This window comes from Terrapene carolina, unplaced genomic scaffold (assembly GCF_002925995.2).
Source record: "Terrapene carolina triunguis isolate 2854851 unplaced genomic scaffold, T_m_triunguis-2.0 Scaffold58, whole genome shotgun sequence".
NCBI lineage: Eukaryota > Metazoa > Chordata > Testudines > Emydidae > Terrapene > Terrapene triunguis.
The window spans coordinates 64,121,994-64,142,538 of record NW_020664409.1 but is presented as its reverse complement, the minus strand read 5'-3'; the positions used below and the strand labels follow the sequence as shown (position 1 = coordinate 64,142,538).

Below are 20,545 nucleotides of genomic sequence, written 5' to 3'. Positions count from 1 at the left end.
CCCGGAATGACAGGCTCCGCACTGGTGGACTGGTTATTTCAATGGAGCCTGCCAGCACTCCTGGGGGGGACTGTGTGTATGTGTCGGCTATGTGACTTTCTGGCAGGGGGGGTAGGGTTACAGATCCCCTGCTGCGTGGATCTGTGAGCCAGGATAAGGACCGCTGCATAAGATCTGTAACTGCCCTCCCCCGCCACAAAGTCACAGAGCAACCCCCCCCCCCCAAAACATGAAAAGCACCTCCCAGACTGACCAGGGTAACCAGTGACTGCACTGTGTATGTGTCCTGATGCTGGACCTGACACCGCCTCTGTACCCTGCTAAAGGTGACTGTCCTGTCCAATTACCAAGCCCCTTCCCCCCCTCCAGACAGACTCTCCCTCAAAAGAACCTGACTGAAACAGTAATGAACAGAAACAAACATTTTATTGCGAACCAGACATGAAACGTGGGGGGTGAAACTTGGACGGGGGCTTGTGTGAGGTGGGTAGGAAAGGACTTATGAAATTTTGGGGAATGTCAGCCTTCTACTGCTAGAGCAGTCTGCAGGGGTTGATTGAAAGTTTTAACGGCCCTTGCCGCCCCTCCTTCTTTGGACTTTGGGTGAGGGTGGTGTGGGACTTGGTGGCGGGTGAGGGCGGTTACAGATAGACTGCAGCGGGGCTCTGTCCTCCTGCCTCCGGTCTTGCAGAACATCCACAAGGCGCCGGAGCGTGTCCGTTTGCTCCCTCATTAGTCCAAGCAGCTTTTCAGTAGCCTGTTGGTCCTCCTGACGCCACCTCTCCTCCCGTTCCATGACTGCTCGGTGCATTTGTGACAAGTTCTCCCTCCACTGTGTCTGCTGGGCTGCCTGGGCTCGGGAGCAGCCCATTAGTTCTGTGAACATGTCTTCACGCGTCTTCTTCTTCCTCCGCCTAATCTGCGCTAGCCTCTGGGAGTGTGCTGACAGGCTGGGTTGGGAGACAGTCGCAGATGTGTCTGTGTGAATTTTAAAAAGGGAGTGAATTCCTGAGACAGATAAATGAAATTGTATACAAAGAACCTAGTCTTTCTCTGTGAACAAGACCATGCACTGAACCTCTCACATGCGCACTCAGGACAAGGTCGAATTTTCGGCCGTCGCCTTCAGTGCCTGTGGACTTGCGGAGGTCTTGGAGTGTTCAGAGAACTGTGGCTGGAGACCTGAACTTCTGGAGCGGGCAATAATGGTAAGCCGCAGACTTGTGGCTGCTTAAAACTCCAGCAGTAGCACTGGCCTCCTTTCACATTGAAAGCAATGCCAGTCTCTGCTGCCAGCAATCAGGACAGCATCAACTCTGCCCCTGTCCCACCCCCTCGCGGCTGTCCCAGGGAAAGATCCCTGTATGCTGCCCCTCTCCCTCCACCGCGTGGCTGTAAAGCAGTCCCAATACTAACAGTCCCCTCCCTAATTCAAAGCAGGGCGTCATGAGCGACATCACCCTCCTGAGGATCCCGGACACCCAGAGAGAACGCATGCTGCGGGAAAGCATGCAGAAACCGGGGCCGTATGCCGCCATGCTATGTCGGGCCATGATCCCCGAGTACCTGATTGTGGCATGGAGGGGACATGTCTGCTACCACGGAGGGCCCACTAAGATCGCCCTACCCCGGAACCTGATCAACAGGCTTGAGCTCTACCTCCACGAGACCTACGAGGAGTTCTCCTACGAGGATTTCTCGTCGATCCCCGGCCACATTGACCGGATTTTCGCGTAGGTGCACTGGGACTTTGGAGTGGAGCGTCTTGGGCCTGGGAATCATGTAGTAACGGACATTGTGAAATTTTTTTAAAATACTTGGGACTAAATTGAGAAGAGCCTAAGACAGAGAAATCATGCAAAACCCATTTGTTACCTTTGTAAATATTCCTGTTTTGTACCTGATTATTTTTTTACTAGTTTACAGCACTTTTATAAATATACATTGTTAATAGTATAAATATTACCGTTCTGTTTTAAATAAATGTTTACATGTTTACAGCACTTACTGCTTGATCCGTCCCCTGATTCTGTGTCCGGGGTAAGGGATGGGGACGGTTGGTAGGGGATCTCGGTAAGGGTGATGAAGAGCTCCTGGCTGTCGGGGAAATCAGCGGTGCCAGCGCTGTCGACTGCCTCGTCCTCCTCATCTCCTTCTTCATCTTCCCCGTCCGCTGTCATGTCCGACATGATCCCATCCTCGGAGTCCACGGTCAGGGGTGGGGTAGTGGTGGCGGCCGCTCCCAGGATGGAATGCAGTGCCTCGTAGAAACGGGATGTGTGGGGCTGGGATCCGGAGCGTCCGTTAGCCTCTTTGGTTTTTTGGTAGCCTTGTCTCAGCTCCTTGATTTTCACGCGGCACTGCGTTGCATCCCGGCTGTAGCCTCTCTCTGCCATGGCTTTGGAGATCTTCTCGTAGATCTTAGCATTCCTTCTTTTGGAGCGCAGCTCTGAAAGCACGGACTCATCGCCCCACACTGCGATGAGATCCAAGACTTCCCGATCAGTCCATGCTGGGGCCCTCTTTCTATTGGATTGCACGGCCATCTCTGCTGGAGAGCTCTGCATAGTTGCCACTGCTGCTGAGCTCCCCTCGATGTCCAAAGAGGAACTGAGATTCAAACTGCCCAGACAGGAAAATGAAAATGAATTCAAATTTTCCCGGGGGTGTGGCTGGTCAGAGCATCCGAGCTCGGACTGCTGTCCAGAGCGTCAACAGAGTGGTGCACTGTGGGATAGCTCCCGGAGCTATTACCGTCGATTTCCATCCACACCTAGCCTAATTCGATATGGCCATGTCGAATTTAGTGCTACTCCTCTCGTTGGGGAGGATTACAGAAATCGATTTAAAGAGAGCTTTATGTCGAACTAAATGGCTTCCTGGTGTGGACGGGTGCAGGGTTAATTCGATATAACGGCGCTAAAGTCGACATAAAAGCCTAGTGTAGACCAGGCCTGAAACTCCTAGGACACATGGTCTCGTGCACATACGTGGTCCAGCATACAAGGCTCAAACTCAGACCTCTCTAGGCTTGGCTGCCATCTGTGTATCGACCAAGCAAACAGTCTAGACAGGGCAATCATGCTTCCACCAATGGTTCTCAAGCCTCTTCAGTGGTGGCTTGACCCTCGCATGGTGTGTGTGTATAAGCGTCCCATTCTCCAAACCACACCCTTTGTTATGACTGGTCACCGACGCATCAGCAATGTGGTGGGAAGCTCACCTCGGAGAGCACAGAACTCAAGGCCTCTAGTCTCTAGAGGAGCTGTTGCTTCACATGAACGTCAGAGAGCTGAGAGCGGTTCGTCTGGCATGTCAGACCATTCGGCCTCATCTGGAGGGCAAATGCATATCAGTCCTGACCAACAACACAACAGCGATTGTTTTATATCAACAGACCGGGTGAAGTGCGCTCCTCTCCCCTATGTCAGGAAGCCTGCAAGCTCTGGGAGTTCTAAATAACATGCTCAATGCTTCTGGAAGCTTCTTAACTCCACGGATCTCAGAATGAGCTAGCAGACCATCTCAGCAGCCATTTTCACAACCACAAATGGCCCATTCGCCTGGACGTAATAAACGATATCTTCCAATGGTGGGGTCTTCCCCAAGTTGAGTTGTTCGCCACAAGGAGCAATAGGAAGTGCCTGTAATTCTGCTCCTTCCTGAGCCACAGCTGGGGCTCACTGGCAGGTGCCTTTCTTCTCCCATGGAAGGACCAGCTCTTCTACATGTTATCACTTCTCTCCTCCTCTTCTTCCCCCCCTCTCCCCCGCCCAATCCCACTTATTCACAAGGTCCTCCTCAAGATTCAGAGCGACGGGGCCGCTGTCATCCTGGTTGCACCAGCCTGACCATGCCAGCATTGGTCCACCATGTTGCTGGAACTCTCGGTGAAGACTCCAATCGCCCTGTTGTTCGTTCCAGACCTCATTACTCAACATCACGGCCAGCTCCAACACTGCAATCTCGAATCTCTCCATCTCCCTGCTTGGAAGCTGTGTGGTTGAATCAACTCAAGCTTGCATGCTCAAACCCCATTAGGGAAGTTCTTATTGGCAGCAGAAAACCATCGACCAGGGCGGCCTACTTAGCCAAGTGGAAAAGATTCTCTATTTTGTGTTCAGAGCTGTCCTTCCATCGCAATCTTCGGTCCTCCTTCGGTCTTGAACTACCTACTAAGGTTGAAACAGCAGGGCCTATCCCACTCGTCGATAAAGGTTCACCTGGCTGCCATCTCGGCTTTTCACCCAGGAGAGTTGGGCCTCTCAGTTTTTGCTAACCCTATGATGTGGTGGTTTCTTAAAGGGATAGACAGGCTATACCCTCAAATCAGCAGTCAACTCCCACCTTGGGACATTAACCTGGTACACTCACGGCTGCTGGGGGGGGGGGCTCCATTCGAATCATTAGCGACATGCTCAACTACTTTATTTTACTTTTACCTGTCTTATAAAGTGGCCTAATCCTAGTTGCCATAATTTCAGCCGGGAGGATCTCTGAGCTCAAGGCCCTCACATCTGACCACCCCGCCCAATATACTACCTTTTTATAAGGACAAAGTGCAACTTCACCTTCGGGAGGAACACCATGTAGGGTTGGTCTCCAACTTTCACACCAACAAAGACCTATTTCTCCCAGTCTTTTTCCTGAAGCCCCATGCCAACAGCTGTGAGCAGAGGCTTCACTCCCTGGATATTCGGCTGGCTTTGGCTTTTTATGTTGAACGAACAAAACTGTTCCACAAGTTGAACCAGCAATTTGTTGTGGTGGCGGAAAGGATGAAGAGCCTCCTGGTGTCCTCCCAGAGAATATCTTCTTGGATCACATCCTGTATCTGGGTATGCTATGACCTGGTTAAGTGTAACATTTGACTTGTAAGTCAAACTTGGAAACCAAAGTAACTTAACTGCTACTAATTCAAAAATATGCTTCATTCTAAATCAGTTGTCTGGGCTGAGTTACTGAAAACACATCATAGCTACATAACAAACATGATTTCTGGTACTATGGGAGTTAAACTATTTCCAGAACTGTGCATGGTTTTTGAGGTCCGTGAAAACTTTTCCACTGAAGCTTGTATTTACAGTACATGTCTCTCAAAAGACAATATGCAAATGCTATCCTTGATGGTCAGTCTTTGTACACTAACTTTCCTGTATGTATGTGTGGGTGGGTGGGTTTGTAGACTGTAATACCAAGGGAAGAGTAGGCATCCTTCTACTTTTTTTTTTTATTTAAAAAAAAAAAAAAAAAAATAGGACTCCCATCTCTAGAGGTGAGAGCCTCTTACAGGGTCAGACAGGTGGCTGACCACTGCTGGAAAAATGTAACTATTGAGTGCATTAGAAAACGTATTGAGCAGAAACTTGGCATCCAGCAAAGTTGGGATCTGTGACAATCCTCTTATAACACAATGGGACTCAATACGGAAGTGTGACTCATCCTGAAGGCAGAGGATAAAATAGACTCTAAAAATCTAATTATTAGAAGCTGGGTCTCCTACAGGGACGTGGGCAGCAGATATACACAAGGTGAAACAATGAATAAACATGATTGGAGCACAGACAACCTCCGCAAACAACTAGCTGACAGAGTTTGACTTGCAGTATATGGCACTACTACCCAATCTTCAGTCACATATTCAGTTAGCAACATGTCCTGGCTTATCTTAAAGCTTTTTATCTCTTTGGTGTCTAAACATCTCCAGAAATCCTTACATTCTAAACCTATTCTGGAACCTTTTCATTAGTACCAAAGTGGCTCTACCACTGAGGCACTAATTTAGGGGAGACTGAGTTGCCATCAAAATGAGATGAATGACTAGCTACTGCCAGGGATGAGAACTCTCATATGAAAGTATTGACTCTTGATTAAGATTAAGCATCCAGGTATGGTTGGAGAAGACACATGTCCAGCAAAATTGCTCTACAGAAGCTGGTATGGTACTCAACTAGTACAGACTACACATCTACAGTAGAGTAGGACTAAATATTTGGGGGGATGGGGAATTAAAAATAAGAATGCTGAGCTTTTCTTAGGGAGGATTAAATTGGCTCAAGTTATTACTGTCTGAAACAATCTAGTTGCTATTGGGCCTATGACCCTCCTAATGACTCACTTAAACTATATCACTAACAACGCTCCTAGTGATGAGTTGGATGTATTGGCAGGGATAAGATTTAACAAGTATGAAGAATAAACTTGTGGTTCCTCAAAAACAAAGTTAAGGTTAGAGCTGGGCAAGAAACTGTTTTCCTGTTCCACACTGGGACAAAACAAAGACCTAAATCAGAGCTGGGACATGACCCTGGGTCTGACACATCCCAGGTGAATGCCCTAACCACCAAGCTATTGGCTTTTCTGGGACAGTGGAGTGATATGTCCAACTATTTTGTTGGAAACTTCCCAACCAGCTGTAGTTGAAACTAGGCCTGTTGCGTTACTATGACTCTAATCCTAGTGAAAGGTAATGGATTGACAGTCCACGAAACGGAGCTGTTTCTAAATGGTGCTAGTGAACTAAAATTCAGCTCCTGGATCCATACTGACTTGTAGTTTGCTACTCCATATGCAGGAGTCCATTGCAATTAATGTAGTGATAGTCTGAGAGAATTTACCCTTTAATGTAAGCATCATTCAAGGGGACGGAATGTGAATGATAGCTTTTGGCATTCACTTGACACTACTAGTGAGAAACATGCTAAGTTTGCAATTCTGTCTGAAAACTTAATGGGTAGATTAAAAAAGGACAAAGGAATTATGTTGCAACTATGCAGAATGTACATTTTAACTGGCATATTTTAAATAAAGTATTACTACACTCTCTTGCATATTCTTTATGAATGTGTGCATGACTCCAGTTTATTTGAAACTGCGCTTGGGAAAACTGTTGTAGTCTCAGACATCTTCAATTATGGGGAGAAAGATTCTTTCCATGGAACCTGATGCAAAGGGTTTCTAAGCAAATTGCTTTTCATAATGGATCATAACTAACTTCACTCTCTCTCCTTTTCTTAATGCTGACACTTAGTATACGCTCCATACAACATTCAATTAGCATGCCTGTTATGAGGTAATGTATGTTTTAGTATGTAATTCAGCTATTGGATGTGTATTGTCTCTTACTAGTTGAACTGATCCTCTTTCCTTCCCCCATCCCACCCACATGTGTAGAATTAAATACATGGAAACATCTTGGTTTTTAGAACAATTTGCTGTACTGACTTAGGATAAAGCATGTACTGACTGTTCTTGCAGAAAGTTCATTATTTCTTTGAACTTGTTTTATTGGCAATTACACATCCTAGACATGATATTCGCTTATGGTGAGAAGCTGAATAGTCTTTATTTTCTTAGAAATATTATGCTACTAAATGATTTCAAATTCAGAACTGTCTACAGCTCTTCTAAAATGAAGAGACTTACTTTCTTATTAACTCATAGGAAAGTAAGCAGTTTGGCCTCTGACCTCAGTTTTTTTTTCTCTTGCTGACTTTAATTGCTTACCTTGCCTCCCTCCTCCCAAAATCCTGCTTTGATCAAAAAGCATGTAGAAACAACTTCATATAGCTTAGTGTCAATTTCCCAAACAAGGAGTGGTGCACATGCCTACGGTATAAATGCATATTCAGAGTAACAAAGATAAATGTGGGGCATCTTAAATGGACACTGAGCAAGGGAAAATTGAAGTAAAGGCCTTGCTCCAAACCTAAAACTCCTAATATTTTGCACCCTCTAAATAAGGTTCAGAGTACATTACAAACACGAAGGCTGGCTGCATCAGAAGTAAGCATTTCTCCATCTGGTGACACAGATTAAGGCACAAGGTCACACTGCAAGTTGGTGGCAATTGATATAGAGTTCTTGGGTGACTTACTGACCCTACTGAAGTCCATGTTTGCCATTTACTTCAGTGGGGACAAAATTTCACCCCTTGTCTAGGCTGCTATGACTAAACACTGTTTTTATCTTAGGGTATTGCATTTTACCTTTTCATAGTTTAATGATCTCTACCTGTGAGAGATGGGGAGGAGAATACTTATTACTGTTGATAGTGGCTGTCTCCAGAGGGACAGGGTAAATAACCTTTCTTTAACTTTGAGACACACGTATTATAATGAGTTGTCTTTAACAATCACTCACTAGCCTCTAGAGTGACTGGATGTGACTAAATTGTCTTACTGAGCTAGCAACTTTTCTAAGACAACAGCTGTCAACCTGTTTGAAGAGTCATTGAAAAGTCACTAATGACAAGTTAAATCTGGCATTCTACAGTACCTTACCCCCTTACCTTTGTAAAGGGTACTGTCACTGAGTTACAGGCAATGAGTAACTTCACTGAACTTATTTTTTCTTTTTCCCCCCCTGCTATTAAGCAGTGTAAAGAGTGACTGCCTCAAAGGTAGTAATAAAATGAGCTTCTTGGCTTGCAGTTGAAAGTTCTAGACATGGGTTGTATTTGAAGCTCTTCAACTGTACAATTTAGGTCTAAAGTAACTGTTTGCGAAGTGTACAAAAACTACTATCCAAAAGATACATTAATCTGAGGGCTCTCAAAAACATGTTGACATAGGACAGGGAAACATGGATGCATTGTCTCAAAACTAACCTAGTATTACTATGCTCATGTTCTCACTCTAAGAAACTAACCACTGGCTTTTTTTTCCCCCCCCTAGAAATTCTTCTACTTTCAAGTCATTTGAAGAAAAGGTTGAAAACTTAAAGGTAAATCTAACTAGCTGCCTCTGGAAACAGTTGTTTTATGAGAGACTTAAGCTGGGACTTTTGAAGGAACCTAAATGTGGTGCTCAAATCCCTTCCCTTAAAATTCAATGGCAGCTGGGCAACTAACCTCTTAAGCTACTTTTTGAAAATCCAAATGTAGTCATTTGACAACCAAGTAAATTAATGCTATGAAATGCAGGGGTATAGCCAACTATAGCAGCTTCATGCCAGCAAATCCCCAGTTGGGAAGACAACTGCTCTCTGGTCCACTTGTATGCTCTGAACAGCACAAATGGGCTGGATCATGCTGTTTCAGTTCAAGGCAATTGCACCTGTATTTCTCCTATGTGGTCCAAAAAAGGCCACTCTTTCTGACTCTCTGCCATTACCTCTTGGATAGAAACATACATCTCTCTCCCTCCTGACCCCCAAATATTTCCAGGCTGCACAGCTCTCTGCTTACGCTGGAAATTCACCAGCAGTCAGACTGCCTAAACAGGCCTGCTTTACTTTTGCTCCTCTGATGGTAAGCAATGTAACTGACCACAATTAAGTTAGCACACAGCTCTTTCTAAGCAAGCACATTTATTAAGGGGAAAGAATAGTGAGAGAACATATAAAATAGCAAACTTGCATGCAAATACACTTATCAGAGATCACCCCAACTCCAAGCAGGGCTCTGGCCAAAGAACAGCCCTTCAAACCCCACCAAGGGGTTTTTCTGTGGTTACAAGTTGATAACTGCCATGGTGCAGAACCTGCACACTATGAATCGAGTTGCTCTTTTATGCCATTTGGGTATTGATTCTGGGAACAGGTAATTTGTAGACAAAGATCCCCATCCCAGGTCAAAGCTTCAGAAGATCAGGTCTGGAGGTGGATATTTGCATTCCCCTCTTCCCAAATAATTCCTAGGAAACCTACTCCATTAAAAGCTCGGTCTTGTCTTAGCCCATTGTTTTAAAGAGTCCTTTGAAACTCGTAACACTTCCCAAAGTTTACATTAATCATGTCTTTCCAGACAAGTTGCAAATCCCACCACAACACAAACTTGCATTTTTAATACAGTGAGGTTCTAAGATACTTTGTTCAAAAAAGGTTGTCCAGGAAACTGCCTTTCACACATAATAGAGAACCTGGTCTTTGTATATCCAGAATCTATACTGATTTTTAACTTAAGGACTGAAAAGCTTTATATTCTAGTTTACACTGGGAACGCAAACTCTTGCATGTTAGCATCAGAAAGTAAGGAATATAGGTGTGCAATTCTGTTGTAAAATGTACATGCTCTTAGACTTCACTTTCAGGTAAGGAGGCTGAAATTGGGGCTGAGGCCTCAATAAGCAGAGATCAACGTTGTGTGGCTGTTCCAACTAATGTTTTGGTATAAAGGCCTTCATATTATGGACCAGACTGCTCCTTGTATAGGAATTTGGGGTTGGGGAAAAGTGCATAAGGAACTCCTTTCCCCTTTTGGCATCCTGTATAATGGTCTGTTGCAATCTAAGGGAGTTTAGGAACGTCTCCTTCCATGAACTCTGGGAATGAATCTCCCTAGGAGGGAGGTATATGGGAATGATGTGGGGTAAGTGTGTTACACACCATCTGAAGGGGTGTAGTAGTGAATGTGCTCCACCAAAACACCAGAGAGCTTCAGGATGTGTCCTTGAGGCTGAATGGTTTTTCTCGGAGCTCCCCCAGGATGGTACAGAACAAAAGCTAATCCAGGTTTTGGAACATTTTGAGTTAAAACAAATGTAGGATATCTCAACTTGAAGTTGTACAATCTTCATAGAGCATATGAGTATGGGCTGTTGCAACAATCTGATCAGGAGAGTTTTTGCAGTACTAAAGGCCAAGGGAGACCCATGTGTTTAAGCTAATGATTGGAGGGTTGCACATTTCCTTCAGTGTTTCTCCACCTAGCTTCTTCCACCAAGTCGCACTGAGTGCTGCTCCTACCTCAATTATTGTAGAGGCAGTCTGATCCTGGAAAAACTGCCTCCAAAGGATAAATTCCCCCAAACAATCTTGACATGAAGGTATTGTTTATTGCAAAACTTGTTTGTTAAAATACTTGGCTATCTAACTGTATTTGCAGTTATACTTTCTGAAGGGTTTATCTAAAACTATTTGTATTTTAGTCTAAAGTTGGAGGAGCCAAGCCTGCTGGAGGTGACTTTGGAGAAGTCTTAAACTCAGCTGCCAATGCTAGTGCCACAGAAACTATTACAGAACAGATACAGGAGGAGACCCAGTGAGATTCCTGCCTTTGTCCTGCTACCCACTGCCAGATGCTGCAAGCAAAAACTAAGCACATTTGTAATGTTCTTCACTGTCCATTTCCACCAGATGTGCTTTTACTTAGCACTTAGCTTTATATCAATTTGATAAAATAGCTTGTTTGTGGGTTTAAAATATTTTTGGAACTAAAGTAGATTGTATCAGCCTGGCTTTTGGGGGGAAGGGACATTTTTATGCTTTTCAAGTACTTAAAGGATATATCCCTGATTTTAAAGGCAATCTCTAAAATGTTGCTTTGAAAAACTTTAGACAAACCTACTAATACTGTACATATAGTATGTGGATTCATAACTTCCTTTTGGAGGCTGTGATTATTAGCAATTCTCTTCACTTATAAGAATTGGCATTCTACTTTTACTGCCAAACTGAAGGTTTACTTCACTCCTTTGGTGGTTTCAGTGCAACAGTTCCCTAAACTGGAAATCACACTTGGAAGATTACTCCAAGCTGCAGAAAAAGGATTTCTGCTTCAACATTATGAATAACATCATTATAGCAGGTTTCCACAAGTGTATATTAATCTACTGTAGTCAAAACCTGTTGAGTCCTAAACTGCATTTGGTGCATGTGGGGCAAAGGACATAATCCTAACTAGCATTCAGACTTGCTGACTTCTCTGTGGGTCCTGTGACTAGATTTAATGCCCTAAGAGTGGGTTTCTCAGAGTGCTCCAAATGAAAGTGAGATGCCTAATGCTGCTGGTCTAGTATCTGAGCCAGTTTGTTTACCCCAGTACACTATATTGTGAGTTCTTCACTTGATGCTTTAATGCCTGAATTATTCTGCTGTGGTAAAATGGCAGTCACTGGAATAATGGTCTCCAATGGTGGTGATTCTAAAACTACTTCTATTCTGGTATTAATATTGAATCTTACACTAAAAACATGGAGTGGAGATGAAATGTGAACACATTCCTACAGCTGCTGCAAAAAATATTTCTAACAAGTCATTACTGATTAATTCCAAGTCAGTTATGGGAATTAATGTTTTTTAAAACCTTTCACCATGCTGTAGTAAACTTGCACAGCATCTGCAGGCAAGAGCCATTGCTTTAGGAGGCAGAGGGCCTTTGAGATGTTCGAACTATTTCATGTTCTCAAGACTCTTGTCCTAAGTCTTTTTTGTTAGAGGCTTGAAAATTAGCAATACTGTTTGCACCCTGGAGACTCCACTCCTGCTTAACCATTGAGATCCACTCTTGAAACTTTACCCATTTCAAAGCCTACAGCAGACCTTGTAAGAGGGCTATGTTGCTTTACATGTTGACTATATCTACTTTATGTACTTTGGACGTTGCTTGTATTATGTACATGTCTGGCACATGTTGGTCGTTATCAAATTGTAACTTATGCCAAATGTCTCATCACTGAGCTTGGAATGAACTGGAAGCAATTAAAAAAACTAACTGCAAAAATTTGTCTTATGCAAGTCAAATTCCAAAACCACTATACAATTTTCTTTAGACACCATTGTACTGCATTTCTGATGAGCGCTTTGATAGCACTTCACCTATAGTGAATATGCCCAGTTACATGTAAGCAGCTTAATAAAATCCTATACATGAGCACTGTATTGCCATTATAGCACAGCTGTAAATGCAGACATTCCACTCTTTGGAAAAGTCATAGCTACCTATAGACCTATGCTTTTTTAAATCAATTTGAAAGGACTGAATTCACATGTGAAATATTCCCTTACTATCCTCTGCTCCCCAAGTAATTGGGAAGATGTTGGAATCCTCCTGTCATCATACTCATGGCCTTGTGACCACTTTTCACTTATTTCTTGGACAAATGGGCTGAGTTGGTTCTATCCTGGAAACTGATTCAGGAATTTACTATGCCTCTTGTAGCACAAATGTAATTCATGAACAGTTCCTGGCCTGAGACTTAAAGTTCAGCAGAGGCTGTAAATCAGCAAGTAAAATAAATGACAACCATAAAGGATCAAAATTCCAGTAACACCAGGGTACTTTCCCATCTAATATGTTTAAACCACCCTGCTTTAGTGCTGCAATATATGGTATGATTAAGTGATAGTAAGGAAACATTATACGTGCACTAGATTGAAACTAATACCAGTACAGTAGAACACTAAACTACTTAACTTTTTGGCATGAATATCAGCTGTTTTTTGTTTAGGTTTTGTCTTCTAAAGCAGTTTAAAAAAAATGCTACTCTGAATAAGTAGGATTCCTAGACTGAAGGAGCATTCCTATCTGTGCCTGGTTTGGCAGTGTCAAGCAAACATTCCCTGCCATCTAATCAAGTCAGCTATTTGATTCTCCCTGTTGACGCACTGAAGCATCTCCCATTCCGCTTCAGAGGCAGGGCCCGAGCCTAGCTCCAAGAGCCTGCTTGGCACAAACATTCCCAGTATACTGCCTCAGTGTTTCATACTTAATGGGTTTTCTAGCCTGTTTTTGCTCACTCCTGTCTGTGGGATCCAGCAGCTGCCTTAAGAAGGATGACCATAGGCTGCCATCACATCGCCATTTTTGTATGCTCTGGGGAAAATCCAAAGGGCTTGAGTTTTCCTCATTACATCTCTTTAGCTAGAGACCCTGGTTTCATCTCCAGGTACAGCAGAAGTGTCTTGCCTTGGCCTAACTCTCTCTTCAGTGATGTGATGAAACACCTGAATCCTGGCCAAATGTGAACTGAGCTAACAGTGTGGGATAAACTGAACAGGTACACCTTGGAATCCTTAGGCAGTAAAATTCCACTTAAAACATTGGCAAGAAATCAGAGGAGCAGTTTCAGTTGACACATCTAGAGAATGTTTTCCCACTAGTGTAAAATGCAATTAGTGGCTCCATCTAAGATGTCTTCAGTACCCGAATCCTGTCAATTGAGACTTCTGCTTCAAAAGCCTTGACTTGAAATGTCTGAAAAGCAACCCTGGGCATCAAATTTCTAGAACCACAACCTGTGATCTAGTCCGCATCCTAAGCCAGTTCACACTTACTCCCTGCTTTTGAGTGGGATGTTTTTATGCTCCTTTGATATCCAGCACAGCTTCTGTCAGAAATGGGACCTATCTGCAAAGCTGGACCTCTGTGCTAAAGATGGATGCAATGGTTTGTAATGAGCTACTCAATCTAGCAGACAATCCCCTAACTTGATATCTCTATACATATCCTACCTGTACTGCTACTCATTACTCAGTTCTTAAACTTTCACTACCTGCTTTAACTTTATTCCTAAATTTACCTGTTTCCTATGTCTCCTTTCACTTTCCAGTCTTTAAATGTGTTATCAAATAAAATATGCTTACTATTCCAGTCCAGTGACCTTTATACCAAACTGCTGCTTTCACTTTGTCATGGATTTAGATATCTTTACTATCATAATGCCATCTATCTCTTAGTTATAACTATATTTTCTTTACTTTACAGAAACCAGCCATTAACAGATATGTAGCTGTTCTCAAACTGATCTTGTCGACATTTAGTCCTAGACACTATATTAGTTTGTTTGAAAAGATGGAGTTTGTAAAACAGCTATTTTACAAATATAGTTTACGTACCAGATTCATTTTCTAGGTACTGATTATCTGTGAATGCACCCATGTTTCCTGGCCTAAGCTTCCTTATTTGTCGAGTCTCCTTACTGAAAGTGCTCCTCTGATTCCTTTCTCACTGCCATTACAACAGAACCTCAGATTTATGAACAGCTGGGGAATAAAGGTTAAGTCTGAAGTGTTTAACTCTGACCAAAACGTTATGGTGGTTCTTCCAAAAGTTTACAACTGAACATTGACTTAATTCAGCTCTGAAACTTTACAATGCAGCAGAAAAATGCTGCTTTCCTTTTTTCTTAGTACTGTTAAATGTAAACTACTGTACTATATTGCTTTTTTTGGTTTCCACTACTGCCTGATTGTACACTTCTGATGCCAAATGGGGTGTGTGGTTAACTGGTGAGTTTGTAATTGTGGTGGTCATAACTCCTTCACCTCCAGATTTTTTTTTTCTTTGGTTAAAGTCCTTTTCCTGTTTCTCATAGATGTCTTGGCTTCTCTTAAACGGACCTTCTGCTGCTAGACTAAGCCTTCGACTTGCATTTTGTGTCTAACTTCACTTTGGAGTAGTGGGAGCTCTTCCTTCTTTGTGCAGGCCAAGTCTCCCTGACGGTTAGCAGGCTAGGATTTCACAGCTAATGTGTCAAAATATTAAACAGGAAACTTTGTCACTACCGCCTAGCCCTTGACCACCTCAACTGTGTCCTTCACTAACAAAGCCTCCAAACTGTGGTACTGTGGCAGCTAGTCACTTAAGACTATCTACACAGTTTTGGAGGACGCAGGAACAAGTCTCCCAGGTCCAGCTAACAGAGGCAGACTGGTGCTCTGTAAAATATCTGCACCGACAGCAATCTGAAATTGTGACTTGGGCTCTGAGCCCACCTCAGCTTGAGAACCCAAGTCCCACTTTGCCCCACATCTTCAAAGCAGCATCTATTGTTACAGGACTAGCCCAAGTAAGTCTATCAATCCAGCACAGGACATTCCTTCCCAGCTGCTGTACAGATGGTCTCTTCCACTAACCCAATTGCTTGAGCTGCCTCTTCAGCCCAGGGGTTCTCAAACTGGGGGCTAGGACCCCTCAGGGGTTGAGAGCTGTCAACCTCCACCCCAAACCCTGCTTGCCTCCAGCATTTATAATGGTGTTATATTAAAAAGCGTTTAATTTGCTGGGGGGGGGGGTCGCACTCTGAAGCTTGCAAGGTGAAAGGGGTCACTAATAAAGTTTCAGACCCACTAGTTTAGCGGTGGTCACTACAATGGTTCAATTATCACACGGTGCCAGCCGGTTCCCAGCCTGCCACGGCCTGGTGGCAGATTCAGCCTGTCCCTCAGTCGCGGGGGAGACCTGCACTTCCAGGGGAGTTGATGCCTGGGTCGGGGACAGTAACGGGACACGCCCTGGGCGTGAAAGTGCCAGCCGGGCTGCCTGGCCCTGGGCGTTCGCCCCGCGAGGGGAGCGAGTCTCTCACTCCGTTCCCCGCCCCCGCCGCTCCCGGCAGTCAAGCCCCCACAGCGCGCGCGAGCCAGCAGCAGAGGCTGACGCTAACCGGCCGTTTCCGCACGCACAGGGCACCCAGCGAGGGGGGCGGGACACGTGACGGTGGGGAAACCCCACCAGCAGAGGTGGGCCCCAGGCAGCAGGTGCTGTTGCCCCTCCAGCGCCTTTTCTCTCTACCCAGAAGCCCCCCGCCATTAGGTGACCGCCGGCTCCCCAAGCCAACCAAGATGGCGGCGAAGTTCACGCGCGAGGCGGCGCTCTAGGATACCTCCGCGCTACTCTATGGTTGCCCGCGAGTCCTCTGCCCGTGCGAGACCGGGCGCAGGAAGGGTCAGAGGTCACGCCCCGCCCTCCGACGGATGCAACATGGCGACGCCGAGCTGGGGCCGCGCCGCCTCGCGGAGCCGGGCATGGCAGCTGCTGGGTGCGGCCAGGCGGGGCAGCAGCCATGGAACCGGGGACTCGCCGGCCACGGGCGTCTCGCCCCCGGAGCCAGAGAAGCGGCCGAGCAGCCGCACCGGCGCGCAGCAGGTGAGAACGCAAAGAGGGGGCGGGACAAAGAGGAGGGATCTAAACGGCAGGGGCGGGGGCAGAGGAAGCCGCGCCGTGTCACGTGAGAAGGGGCGCAGGCGCTAGTGGCGAGTGGTTGTCACGTGGTGCGGAGCGAGGGGCGGGGCCTAGTCTTTGGCCGTACCCTGTGCGTGAGCCGCACGGAGTCCCCGAGGCAGCGCCCCCTGCTGTGCGTGGGGCGGCCTTGGCATGTTCGCAGGGGCAGGGCGGGTTTCACTGGTGCGGGCTGAACACGATTTAGTGCAACACGAGTGAAAAGAGCCGCGGAAATGAGCGCAGGCGCGTGCACCGTGTTCTAGCGGGGAGGTGGAGTCTGGGGGACTACAGGGGAGAGTGACAGTGGATAGATACATGTCAGGTGCCAGCCTGCAGCTGAACAGGGTTTACAGGTGCAGAGCCCCTTCCCTCCCACACACCGTGGGTGTGTCACAGGGTTCCCCCCTTCCGGACGTATGTGTATCACTGGGCCTCCCAGGTGCAGGGCTTCTCCTCCGCCTCTCTCCCCACCCCACCCCACCCCGGCTGTGGGTGTGTTGCCGAGTTCCAGGTGCAGGGCTCCACCCCCCCCCCCATTGTGGGTGTGTCACTGGCCCCTGGGTGCAGGCCCCCCCACCCCCACACTGTGGGTGTTTCACCTGTGTTATGAGATTTGCCCATTACTTTGGGGTATGCTCATTTGTTAGGGTTACTCTTGGGGTGGGGGAGTGTTCTGTAATTCTATCAATGTAGAATTGTGTCACGTGTGTTCTCATACAGCGCTCTACTTCTCCCTTCTGCAAGTTCCCTCCCAATGGAGCTATCCTGCAGGACCTAGGTTCCCCAGGGTTGGATTCTTCCAGAATCAGATGCGCACACATTAACAGAGTGCATCTGAGAGGGCTGGGTTCCCAAGCTGTCACCCTCCTATGCCCCTGGATTCAGCAGACTAGGTCAAGCAGCACTTCCAAGCTGCCACCCACATATGTCCCAGCTTCAGCACGTCCCTATCCCCACTTTCACATTACAGTTGTTCTGGTAGTAGCCCACTTGATGAGCAAACACCACAGGATTTTGGGGCGCTGCAGGGATCTTTTAGCTTAGGTACGAGGAGCGTTGCTGCAGAGCAAATGAGGAAACCAAAAAACACCCATGAGCAGGGCAGAGGTGAGAGGGGGAGAGAGAGAGAAGCAGCCAACTTAACCATGAAAGTTATTTATTGCCAGGTAATAACCATAGGGGAGCCAAACAAACAAAACAGTTATAATATTAAATCTAACTTAAATTTGATTATAAAAGTCAGGTTTGGAAAATTAAACTGGTCACACAAGTCAGGGAGAGAGAGCGCGAGAGCTGGGTTCTCACCACTCCATGAAGCTTGAATCGATCGGGGGTCCCAGGTGGTGGTGGTAACTGAGGGTCCAGAGTGCTGGAGACAGGCAGAGTCCCCTGCATGATCAGTCAGGAGAAGATGAAGTCCCAGTGGAACTGATGCAGATGTTGGATACAGGTATCAGAACTGAGCATGAGTAGGGATTTTTGTAGGGTAACTGGTGACTCAAGTATTCCAAAGTTGTTTTGTTTTGACTAGACAATATGAGCTGCTCATTCTTGGCTATGGGCGGTGTTCCTTTGAGGGAGCTCATAATGCAATTAGGCAGCTTCAGTATTTTGGATACCAATAAAGGATTTATTACTATAATTGGTCTGATAACTACTGAACTGGGTATGTGCAGGCGTGAGTTCATTAACATCTGGAGCAGAGATTCCCCATCATGCAGTGCTTCCCTGCTTTTCTGGTTCCAGAGTTCAGTGCAGTTCTTGCCTTGGAATCTCTGTTCTCCATTCTGTCTGCTAATGAGATGCCTCCCTGTCCCATCTTTGATGCAAATGAGTCTGGGGGAGTTTCCTTAATCCTGTAACTCTTGTTGCGGGTGGGGGGTGTTAGGTGTGTCTCCCACTGCCTTTTCATTGCTTTTTGTAAGCCTTTCTTCTGATCGGCTTTGGTTCAAGTAGAGGCTGGGGGAGGTGTCCTTCGTGAGTCAGACAGGTTGGATACTGCGCCCAGGTTCCTCAAGAACACAGAGCTGACAGGTAACACCGGGCCCCCAGGTGCAGGGCTGTCCTCTTCTCCCCACCCCCCCGCCATTGGTGTGTCACTGGGCCCACGTGCAGGCCCCCCTCCCCACCCCTGCTGTCAGTGTGTCACTGGGCCAACATGCAGGGCCCCCTGCCGTTGGTGTGTAACTGGGCCCCAGGTGCAGGGCTCCTCCCTCCCGCCGTTGGTGTGTCGCAGGGCTCCCCAGGAAGCTTCCCCCATGTCGTCATTGTGTTCTAGGACCTCAGGGGTGCTTTTGTCTTCCTCTGTGCAGCTCTTGTATGAAGTCAGTGTGTAATGAGTTCTAGTAAGGCTTTTTTGATGTAGGACCCCAGCCTTGGTCTTTTTACTGCATTTGTGCCCTATAATGAGTTCTTTGATATTCAGACTGTGACAGGAAGTGGTGAGCAGGGATACTTTTCTGCTTAATCAGTAGGGTTAGGATGGTGTTTAGGATTTTGCTACTCCATTTTAGTCTTGTCCTCCTAACTGGCACAGTCAATATTTCTGAATTACCGTCCATTTTTCCATGGTTCATATGCTGTATAATTTTGATATATGTAATTAAAAAAATGCTAAATTGTTTATTGTAGAAGGTTATCTAACATTATTTTCATAGGATGGATCTTATAGGGATACTATACCATTATAATGGGGAGTTATACTGGTGCACTTATGCCTGTAAATTTCCCCATGTGAACAAGCTCTTAGTTACATGAGAAATTCACCCAAGGTGGAGGAGCTGCATGCTTATGGGAGCAGAGCAGCTGGATGAAAAATCAGGAGACCCAGCAAGGAAGACAGGAATATAGTAGAGAGCAGATGAAATTAGGAAGCATAAGATATCTGAACATTAATGCAGCAAGCCTTGAAGAATCAGTTCTAACTAGCAATCTGAGCATGTTCCTATCCATGGAAAAATTAAGACATACTAAGAAAACTTTCAAAAGGCAGGGTTGCTCAAGTGCAGGGGTCTCAAACTCAAATGACCATGAGGGCCACATGAGGACTAGTACATTGGCCCGAGGGCCGCATTACTGACATCCCCCCTCGGCCCCGCCCCCACTCCACCCCTTCCATGAGGCCCTGCCTCTTCCCACACCTTCCCTGCCCCCATTCCAACCCCTTCCCCGAAATCCCCACCCCAACTCTGCCCCCAGGGGGTCCAGGAGGGGTGTGGGGTGTGGTGGGGGCTCAGGGCAGGGAGTTGGGGTGTGGTGTGCAGGAGGGGTGAGGGGTACAGCAAGGGATCAGGGTGCAGGGTGCGGCGGGGGATTCAGGGCAGGGGGTCGGGGTGCAAGAGGAGTGTGGGGTGCAGCAGGGGGATCAGGGCAGTGGGTTGGGGTGCAAGAGGAGTGTGGGGTGCGGCAGGGGGCTCAGGGCAGTGGGTTGGGGTGCAAGAGGAGTGCGGGGTGCGGCAGGGGGTTCAGGGCAGGGGGTCGGGGTGCAGGGTGCGGCAGGGGGCTCAGGGTGCAGGGTACAGCAGGGGGTCGGGGTACAGGAGGGGTGTGGCATGGGGCTCAGGGCAGTGGGTTGGGATGCAGGAAGGGTGAGGGGTGAGGCAGGGGGTCGGGGTGCAGGGTATGGCAGGGGGTTCAGCTGCAGGAGGGGTTCGCGGGGGCAGGATCTGACCCGGCGCATACCGGGGGCAGGGCAGGCTCCCTGCCTGTCTGGTCTGCCCCCGCAAGAGGCTGGAACGTGGGGAAGGGGGGGCGGAGGGGCTGTGTGTTTCTGTTGCTTGAGGCACCGCCTCCAGCAACTCCCATTGGCCGCGGATCCCCGTTCCTGGACAATGGGAGTTGCTGGGGGCGGTGCCTAAAGCAACAGAAACACACAGCTCCTCCGCC

At 46.8% G+C, this 20,545-nt stretch overlaps 2 protein-coding genes across 4 annotated transcripts in view; both read left to right on the top strand.

Moving 5' to 3' along the window:
* TPD52 (tumor protein D52) overlaps positions 1-12,442 on the top strand; it is a 72,969-nt gene extending 60,527 nt beyond the window's left edge. For both annotated transcript variants that reach the window (XM_024209003.1, XM_024209002.1), the window contains exons 5-6: positions 8,676-8,724; positions 10,869-12,442. In XM_024209003.1, the coding sequence (XP_024064771.1) occupies positions 8,676-8,724; positions 10,869-10,985 (166 nt within the window). In that variant the 3' untranslated portion in view covers positions 10,986-12,442. The remainder of the gene's footprint in view (positions 1-8,675; positions 8,725-10,868) is intronic.
* A 3,935-nt stretch (positions 12,443-16,377) lies between these two features.
* Positions 16,378-20,545, top strand: part of MRPS28 (mitochondrial ribosomal protein S28) — a 129,817-nt gene continuing 125,649 nt past the window's right edge. Inside the window, exon 1 of one of the 2 annotated variants that reach the window (XM_024209006.3) lies at positions 16,378-16,585. In XM_024209006.3, coding sequence (XP_024064774.1) covers positions 16,421-16,585 — 165 coding nt within the window. In that variant the 5' untranslated portion in view covers positions 16,378-16,420. The remainder of the gene's footprint in view (positions 16,586-20,545) is intronic. The other variant, XM_024209005.2, reaches the window with a different exon arrangement.